This window comes from Ctenocephalides felis, unplaced genomic scaffold, assembly GCF_003426905.1.
Source record: "Ctenocephalides felis isolate EL2017-DRISC unplaced genomic scaffold, ASM342690v1 CF-g0.4_SCAFFOLD_00845, whole genome shotgun sequence".
NCBI classification, from domain to species: Eukaryota; Metazoa; Arthropoda; class Insecta; order Siphonaptera; family Pulicidae; genus Ctenocephalides; species Ctenocephalides felis.
Genome location: NW_020536999.1, coordinates 29,676,979 through 29,686,938, shown reverse-complemented (window position 1 = coordinate 29,686,938; position 9,960 = coordinate 29,676,979). Strand labels below are relative to the sequence as shown.

The 9,960-nt window shown below is 30.1% G+C and overlaps 4 protein-coding genes across 4 annotated transcripts; 3 read left to right on the top strand and 1 right to left on the bottom strand.

Moving 5' to 3' along the window:
* The first annotated feature begins 275 nt into the window (after positions 1 to 275).
* On the top strand, positions 276 to 1,343 carry LOC113363620 (peptide deformylase, mitochondrial-like). The gene is made up of 2 exons (XM_026606111.1): positions 276 to 824; positions 882 to 1,343. The coding sequence occupies exons 1-2, from the start codon at positions 405 to 407 to the stop codon at positions 1,191 to 1,193; spliced, it is 732 nt and encodes a 243-aa protein (XP_026461896.1). The 5' UTR covers positions 276 to 404; the 3' UTR covers positions 1,194 to 1,343.
* A 1,179-nt stretch (positions 1,344 to 2,522) lies between these two features.
* LOC113363618 (polypeptide N-acetylgalactosaminyltransferase 1-like) lies at positions 2,523 to 4,478 on the top strand. Its single transcript, XM_026606109.1, has one exon. It carries the CDS (start codon positions 2,684 to 2,686, stop codon positions 4,469 to 4,471), a length of 1,788 nt encoding a protein of 595 aa, XP_026461894.1. The 5' UTR covers positions 2,523 to 2,683; the 3' UTR covers positions 4,472 to 4,478.
* Positions 4,479 to 4,961: 483 nt separating this feature from the next.
* LOC113381697 (cilia- and flagella-associated protein 206-like) lies at positions 4,962 to 7,030 on the top strand. The gene is given in 2 exon segments (XM_026620440.1): positions 4,962 to 6,600; positions 6,603 to 7,030. Coding segments are annotated over 2 exon segments (2,067 nt in total).
* A 1,022-nt stretch (positions 7,031 to 8,052) lies between these two features.
* LOC113381686 (protein cappuccino-like) lies at positions 8,053 to 9,936 on the bottom strand. The gene is made up of 7 exons (XM_026620436.1): positions 9,927 to 9,936; positions 9,681 to 9,802; positions 9,229 to 9,378; positions 8,878 to 9,087; positions 8,660 to 8,815; positions 8,421 to 8,586; positions 8,053 to 8,348 (listed from the first exon to the last, which is right to left on the bottom strand). Exons 1-7 carry the CDS (start codon positions 9,934 to 9,936, stop codon positions 8,053 to 8,055), a joined length of 1,110 nt encoding a protein of 369 aa, XP_026476221.1.
* Positions 9,937 to 9,960: the final 24 nt, after the last annotated feature.

Here is a 9,960-nt window from a genome sequence, read left to right as displayed (position 1 = left end):
CTATAACAAATATCAGTTTTGTAATTTATAAAAGCACATTCTTTTAAATTTTTATATCAAATTAATCTAATAAATTAGTAAAAGCCGCGGTGCAAAAACTAATTAAATCTCACATAAAATATAATTAGAAATTTAAATAATAACCGAAGCAAATGCGGTTCAAAAAATCTCGGTATCAAACGTCAAATTGTCAAAAAAGATGGCCGCCACTAGTTCGATGAAGTCTAGAGCACGAATTTCAAACTGAAAATCATAAATTATAAATATCACTAATATTTATAATTATTAATCACCAGTCAACAGACCTATTTGAAATACTTGAAAATCTATTGCATCATAGTGATCATGATGTATTAATTTATTTGTTATTATTATAACCTATTATTAACCTAAAAAATAATTATATGTTGTTCATTATGCTGAGTTTAACAAGGTTGAAAACTTCCAAGTTACACGAATTATTCAAAGGAGTATATAAATGCAATCAAAACCATGAACGGTTCAAATCTTTTACGAAATGGTATAAAGAATATTGGGGCCCTAGGATAAACAATCCACCTTACAAACATGTAACACAAATAGGCGATCCTGTTCTTAGAAATGTAGCTAAAGAAGTTTCAAAAGATAAAATAAATAGTGATGAGGTTCAGCAAGTCATTGAAACTATGAAATATGTTATGAATAAATATAAAAGCATGGGATTAGCAGCTCCACAAATTGGAGTTTCCCTGAGAATATTTGCAATGAATTTTGACAAAGGATTGCTTGATTCGTATGCACCAGAAATCATAAAAAGTAGAGATATGATGATAGTCCCCTTCCAAGTAATTAATGATTCAATCTAAATCAATTATAGTTAATTAATCTTGGTAAATTTTTAGGTTGTTATAAATCCTGAAATGAAGATAATAAACTATGACAAAGTATCATATCAAGAGGCATGTGAATCAGTTCGTGGTTTTTGTGCAGATGTTCCTCGTTATAAAGAAATTGCTTTATCAGGTTTCGATCAAAATGGAAAACCAATTAATATGAAAGCCTATGGTTGGACAGCGAGGATAATACAACATGAAATAGATCATTTAAATGGAAAATTTTATACCGATATTATGCACAAAACCTCTTTACAATGCAGCTGCTGGGAGGCTGTAAATAAGCACTCCGGTCGCATAGAAATAAGATTTATACCATGATGAATGCTATTGAAGAATTATTAAATTCTATTTTGAGTTGATTTTAATATGTAGGTATTATTAATTTATTGATATTTTGTACTAATGGAAAACATTATTTAAATTTGAAATGAATAATGATTTATGATTGATTAATACAAGTCCATACAATCCCACCTTTATATTCACATTTTTGTTACAGTGTGAATATATGAGATGATCAGAATTATTTAAATGCTTAAATATTATTCAATTAGATATTGAAAATGAGCTCTTATGCTTTACATAGGTCAATTATATTACATTATACTGTGCCTTTCTAGTTTTCAGATACTATTTTGTATTGTAGTACAATTTTTAATTATTACCATGTTAATGTTAATGTTATTTGTTACCATAATAAATAATATAAAAATAAAATATTGAAATTAATAATTATTAGTTTCTAAATTAAAAAAAAATATTGATAATGTTTTAATCAAATTGTTTCATATCCAACATAATTTATAATGAAAAGATGTAGTAAACAAAAAAAGTTTAACTGAATGATTATACATTATACTTTATTTATTATAGATATAAAATATCAACATATAAGTTAGAAAACTGATTTTTTAGTCAATAAAATAGCAGGAATTTGGTTAGAACAACTGCAGTTGTCTAGTCATGACTAAGTAGACACTAGAATATGTAGTCACAAATAAAAAGTTTGTTATGAAAACTATATTTATGTAAAATTCAGGAGTAATTAATATAGTATGATGAGCCAACAAAACATAGTTTTTAAAAAAATATATTATATATAGAGTACCCTGTGTTCATGTGGGTCTAGCTGTTCCGAAGATACGGGGCAAAAAGTACCAAAAACGGTAACTCAGTTTTTAAGAGAACGGAGCGTTCGATTTTAATAATCCAAAAAACATTTTATTTGTATTGACAAGATAAAAAACTGATTTTGGGAAGGCAGGTCCAGCGGTTATGGACTCTCAATAAAAATAAGTTAAAAAAATGTTATTTGGCTGTCAAAAATGTTTATTGGACATATGTATCAAATTATCAAATATTTTATAGAGATTTTAATAATGTGTACACATTTTGTGTAATTTTTTTGGGTTCCGTACCAAGATTTTTAATTACGGTACGGGAAGTTCCAGCAATTTGCCTTAAGGCACGATGCCATGCACCCTACTAGTTACTCAAACTAGTTTTTTTTTCCGAGAAAGGCGATTTTCCATCAGTTCATATCGCTTTAATTATTCGCTTTTCCTCTAGGTGGGGACGTCATTCTTTTTGACACTGACACTAGCAAAAAATTTGTAAACTATGTCGTATTCCTAGTTTGTATTCAACATTTTTTAAACATATTGCTTATGTTATTAAAAGTCTGCCATGGGCTTCCAGTTTTTATATCTTATCTTAAAATGATAGCCAATCCGATAATGTAATACCACGTTATTTTCACATATCAAACTACAGGTTATATTTTTCCAACATGAATTAAAGCCACAAAAATGCTACTTAAATTTCCTACTATTCGACGAACATTCACCTGCAAGCTTTTGTTTGTATTTTTATTTATACTTGGATTTGTTATATATTTTAATGTACTAAATAACCGTCATAGGAAGGAAATTGCAAAATCAGAAGGATTTATATCTAAACATAAAATATTAAGTTCTGACATAAAATATGAGGAAGAGATTAGACAAGATGAAAGAAGAATGGTTCCAGGTTTGGGTGATAATGGAGAAGCCGTTATTTTATTGGACGAAGAAAAAATCTTAGGTGATGAGTCTCTTAAAAAGCATGCTTTAAACACTTATTTAAGCAGTAAAATTAGTTACAACAGAACAACACCTGATGTTCGAAGTCCTAAATGTAAATCCAAGATATTTGATGGTGTTCTTCCAACTGTGAGTGTAATAATTATATTTCACAATGAACCATATTCAGTATTAATGAGAACGATATGGAGTGTGTTGAATACATCACCTAGCAACATTTTAAAAGAAATAATTTTAGTGGATGATGCAAGCACTGATACAGAATTGCAAGGCAAACTTAGTTATTATATTAAGACAAGATTTTCTAAAAATTTAGTCAAACTTATTCGATTAGAAAACAGATCAGGTCTTATCCGAGCAAGATTAGCTGGAGCAAGATTAGCCCGAGAAGAAGTTATTATATTTCTTGATGCCCATTGTGAAGCTGTCACTCAGTGGTTGGAACCTCTAGTTCATCGGATTCGAGAATCCCCAACAAGTGTGCTTGTGCCCATAATTGATGTAATAGCTTCTGATACTCTTAAATACAGCAATAATGGAGACTTTTTCCAAGTAGGAGGTTTTTCTTGGAATGGTCATTTCACATGGATTGACATTCCTGATAGAGAAGTAAGACGAATAAGAAAATTAGAGAATAGTAAAAAGAGCAAGTCTGATGATCGTCATGGAATTACATCCCCCACTTTTTCTCCAACTATGGCAGGTGGTCTTCTAGCGATTTCAAGAAAATATTTCTGGGAAATAGGTTCATATGATGAACAAATGGATGGTTGGGGTGGTGAGAACTTAGAAATGTCTTTTAGAATTTGGCAATGTGGGGGTACAATAGAGACTATCCCTTGTTCTAGGGTTGGACATATATTTAGAGATTTTCATCCTTATCAATTTCCAAATGACAAAGACACGCATGGAATAAATACAGCTCGACTTGCTTTGGTTTGGATGGATGAATATTCTGATTTGTATTTCTTACATAGACCAGATTTGCGGTATCATCCAGATATTGGGGATTTAACACATAGAAAAACTTTACGAAAAAAATTAAAATGTAAGTCATTTAAATGGTATTTGAAAAATGTCTATCCAGATTTATTTGTTCCAACAGAGCATTCGAAATATTATGGTATGCTGATGAACAATGCTATGCAGTTGTGCTTAGATAATTTACAACATAGTTCTGATAGCATATTTAAAATGGGTGTTTATACTTGTCATAATACTGTTAAACCTAGTCAGATGATTGCTCTAACACACAAAGGAATTTTAAGAACTTTTGAGAGCTGTGCTAATATCAAAAGCAGTGCTGATGATAATGAACATAAAGTCACAATGTCTCCCTGCATGAGTCGTGATAGAGATCAAAAATGGGAGTATACGAAAGACAAACAAATTCGAAATATAGCTTCAAATTTATGCCTTGATGCCGGACGATTAAAATCCCAAGACTTTGTATATGCAGCTAAATGTACCGATTCAAAAACCCAAAAATGGGTATTTGAATTGACAACTTTATAATTTTATTGGTGATAGATAATTTGATAATAAAGTTTTATAAAGAAATTTAAAGCATTCTTCTTGTAATTTGATTTTCAGATCGTTATTCATCTGTTTATGTTTAGTTATTAAATGCAAAATGAGTAGTTCATATTTCTTGCTGCCTACATCCAGTATAAATTTCGTTTTTCTATTCTCAATTGGCATCCTAAATTCTTCTATCGAATTGTATTCACATTACACTAATTTTTAGTATTATATATTAATACTATAGAATTATAGTATTAATATATATTACTTTTTTCAATGATGTGTAATATTTTTGGAGAACATAAAAACAGATTCGGATACATAAAATATTGTTTCCAACTAAAAAGCGCATAGATTAAATGTATTCGGATTATTAGTGAAACAAATGCCTTAAATAACAAATGATTTACTAAATATTAGTTTTATATTACACTTTTTTTTTGATTTTATATACTTTAGACAATTTTGTTCAGATATCAAAATGGAGCGAGCATTTGAAAACGATAACGTTTTCAAAAACGTTGTGCAAGAAATATGTAGAGAATGCATCGCTAGAAATTTGGAGGTTGAAGAATCATTAGTCCAACAAGTAACAAAGTTATTCGCTTTGGATATCGATATGGGAATTTCATCCGAGGGCGTGGTAAAGAGAGACACATTGGAATTATTTGTAAATCATGTGGTTAGTAAATTAGCTATTCCAGATGACGAATCTCCGCAAATGTCCACGTTAAAAATGCAATTGAATTGCAAAGAATTCTGCAATACCATAAGTGAGTCAATAAAAATGCATAATGAATCATTAAGTAATTACTTATATCCTTTAACACGCGAAATTATAAATGAGACTTTAAACGTAACAAATAATAATAAAGAATCTCTTGAACAATTTCGAAGAAAATTAGCCGTTCATATTTTGCTTGAATCGCAAATGGGTCATCCATCCCGCATGGATGTTTTTAATGAAGGATTAACAGCCTTGAGCAGCATAGCAAGCTTGGCTGATATTGCTTCTTTCCTAGAATCAGACGAAACTCAAAAAATTCGTTATATACATGAATTGACCCACTTGGTGTCAGGAATACGGTTATTGAACAAGGAATTTGGCAGAAGTTCTGGTTCGGGAATCCTCGATGTGCCTTCTGAGCTGGATTCAGCGTTCGCAAAATCTAAGACATTACTCAATAATTCATTAGGTGAACTTCAAGATATATTGGACTCGCATACAACGGCTATTCTTTACTCTACTGAAATAGATGATAGAAGACTATTAGTAAATTTTAGAGTGCAACCTAATTTATCTCTAACAGATATCGAAAACACGCGTGATCGTCTTATATTGCAAAGGCAGTATGAAATATTTCTGAAAAGATTAAAATTGCGCCTTGAACAAGTAGGTGAAAACATACAAAATAGCTTGCTTAAATATAAACAAAATTTGTTGACTGCAATACAAGTCGTGGATAAGAAAAATGCTTTAATCATTTCTACCGTATATCCTTTGTTTTACAATATAGCGTCCTCGTGGTTTGATCTTCAAAATCAATTATTTATAATTATGGAAACTAATGAAATATGTTTAAAATTAAAATCAGTTTCCAACCTGATGGTTGCCAAAGTTCCAATAATGCATGCAATGCTAGGTGACAAACCTATTTATACACGAAATGAGTGGTTGCAGAAAATGCCAAAAGAAAATATAGATTTAACAGATTTCAAATGTATATTATTAAACTACGATGAAGTGTCCCAAAAAGAAGATTTTTATTTAAAATTTAATGGATTTTGTATTTGGTATCTGGTTCATTGTCGGGGTGTTTTGATTCCTGCAAACCCGGAACTGGGTGTGCTGGAACATCGTTCAGAATACTACGCTTTTAGTACCCGGCAAGCAATTGAAGCATTTGGTAGGACTCCCGACAGGTATTTGTACAGCGCCTTAGAAGTAATACGTGGTAAGCCAGAATTGGTTGGTTTATTCGAAATACAAGAGCTTATATTGAACATGAGTGACCATGCACTGAGATTATGTCAAGAACTAGCTCCAAAACCAGATCACAAAGAACTAAGAGACGTAGAAATACAAACTGTGACTCATCTATACGAAACGAGGATAGTTAAAAATACAAATGGAATGTATGGGATATGCGTCGGGAGGCGATACAGCTGGCCAATTTAAGCCGAGGAAAATCGAAATCTATGCAAACGTTGAGAACATATTCGAAAGTAGGCGTAGCACTGCAAACGACTTTCTTAAAGAATACTTCCATGCAGACAACAAGAGAAAACTACACCAATACACCGACGCCTCTCAATTATAAATCTGGTTTGAGGGCCAAACGAGACCAATTGAATCTAATGGTAGATTGCACGAGACCAGTACATGAGGACTACTACACGTGCACCAAGTACAACACGATTTTATTTGATACTCCATTTCCAGAAGATAAAGAACCTGAGTGTACAAATGATGATGGTAATAAATTTTGCCTCAAAGTTTGTCACGGCAAAAATAATCGTTTAACAAATAGAAGAAAATCAACCAATTAAGATAATTGATTGACTCAAAAATAAACTTAAATCGTCGTTATGCGGTCTAATATCACATAAATACGGATTTTTGCTTACAAAAAGTAAATATGTCTCCAAAATACAAAATTACTTTATTGATGAAACTCAAAAATCTATACATATGTGTAATACTAATAATTTTAACTACTAATATAAAATTTGATAAATATTTTGTACTGATTTAATTTAAAAATTTGCTTATGGCTTTTATATCGTAATAAATTTAAGCGCAAAGTGTTTATATTTTCGTCGGCATTACTTTTATCATTCGAATATTATAACATAATATCAATTTAGTAATCAATAATAATTTTACATATTATTGTCTTTATATAAACTTCTGTGACACTATATATTTATATAATTATAACAGTTATTCTTAAATAATCAGGTAAAAGAAATTTCTAACAAGCGACTATAAAATTAACTTAAGTACTTATATATTTACCTATATAATAAATAAAAATATCACATTATTTTATTTGGGAACATTCGTTCAATTCTAGCTTTTCGGCCGTTCGGCAACTTTGGAATTGCGTCCGCTCTTTGTAGTCTTTGCACGCTGTTCTATTGCCATTCTGCGATAAAATCAATTAAAATATGAAATTATTTAAAAACAATGATTCAACAAAACTATGTTCATTCTATTCCGTGTTTTTGGTAAGTGTAATTTTAAAATTATGCAAGGATATTCGTAAGAAATCATTGTTCAGCTTGTTTTGTATTATTTTTTACTTTAGAATAGTAATAGAATTTCTCTAATAAGTATATGTATTTTATCTAATTAAATCTTATTTCATATATCATTATTATTTATGATCAGTACTCAAGATAAAAATAATGATGAATATAAAATACTTTTACGCGCTAGAAATACATTGATCATAAAATTTCAGAGGATTTTGAGATTGAGTATGGCGATAAATATTTGGAAAAATTATATCACAATGTAATGAAATTGCTCAAAAATCTTGAAATCTGTAGCTTAACTTACTTTAATTTTAATCGTTTCGTTTCTGCTGTTCTTTTTTCCAAATTTGCTCAAAATCTTTACAAAATGGAATCCACAGTGAAAAAAATTCGTTGGTGGGACAGCTTTCCAGCGGCCCCGTCTTTGGTTTGAAGGAAAAAAAGCACATTGTTTTTATAAATTTATTTTTTATGTCTTGCATGGAAGTTCTTTCGTTGTTTATAGTTTCATTCGCGTTTTGAATAAAGCTTTCCATTTTATCTTTAAATGGTTGTATATTTTCCGGCGATGAATTGTCTAATACTTTCTGTGTTCTCTTGGTACAAGCTGCGAATAAAACTATGGCAGTTGATGATTTTAATTAAAAAAAATATTATTATGATGACGATCTTTACTCACCATCTAATTTAACTTTAAGTTGATCTATAACTTTAGCTAAGTTTTCAAAATCTACTTCAGCTGCCCTGCTTACGTCCCATGTATTTGGAATTGGCAGGGCCACATTCCACGCCTCTTCTTTGGATTCGTCCATATATGTTTCCACAATAAAATGTAACAACGTTATCTACATTAATTCATAATTAATGAAGCAATAATCTAATAAGGTTCAAATGTGTGATATTACAAAAATAACTTACTTGATTGTCTTTTGATTTTACATCCTTAAGTTTGGCCAAAATTTCCAATCCGAATCCATCAGCTTGCCCCCTCGTTCTATTACCGCCATTCATAACATTCCCTAATTTTAATATTATGCCAAATACTTGTTTCAATTCCTTTCCATTAAGCATTATCTAAAATTGAATATAATTTAATTTTCAAGTTCATTATAATATAATGACTAAATATAAATTACCTCGCATAAACTTTTTAAATTGGAGAGCGTATTGGATAATGTTGCAACACTATCTTCGAACTCGACTTGAAACATAAAACATGAAATTCTTTCCGCAAAACATTGGATTTCTGATAAATCATACAGAAATTGTTCAGGTTTATCTAAAGGTTCTTCTTTATTTTTTGAAACATGCTCTTTAATCATAGACAATTCCTCAGGAGTAGCTCTCTGCAATAAAACAAATAGAGAAATAATTTTATTATTCATTCATATTACAAATCTTTTATTGCTTCGTAAGTTACTTACCGCTTCGTAAATTTGCCTGCAGAGCTTCCAAATTAACTACACAGATGTATCAAAATTATAAACATTTTGAGACCTTTTGCTATCCAAAATCTTGACGGCAACATTTTTCTTTGGTTTTTCAACTTTTTTAACTGGCGCTTTCTTAGTCACAACTTGTCGCGAAAATAAATTCATAAATTTTTGCAAATTACTAATGTTTGCCTCCTCCAAATCCTTTAATAATAAAATTTTATGAGAAAAAGTGAATACGTTTGCAAATATGCAAAAATTTTAAATTTTTATTGGTAATTTTTATCATTTTGATTTGCTCAAGACATAAAATTTTTTGGCGAGCTTTCCGCCAATATACTGATGAATATTAAAATAAATATGCCATCATAAATGGTAACACTATTAAAACTAGTTTTAAATCGGCCTTTACAATTTAAATAGTATTTTTCTTTTCTTGAAATTTTCAAAATTTTTATTTCTCATATATATTTTATATTTACTAATTAAATACATTCATATTTTACCTGCCATAAATCTTCCTTTTTAATCTCTGTGGCTGCGACCGGAGCAGGTTTCGAAGTTATAATTCTTGTCCAATACAGCGGTTTCATTGGAACCGGAGGATTAATTGGAGGTTTTCTTAAGCCTGTTTCATTGATAATTAGTTAAATCATTGACTTTAAATAATTTGAACAAACTTTCTAGCAAATTCTTTTAATATACTTGAATATGTGCAAACATGCGAGTATAGAGTAAGAAGCAGATATTGCTTGGAGCCATTACGGTAGTCATAATTTCAACAAA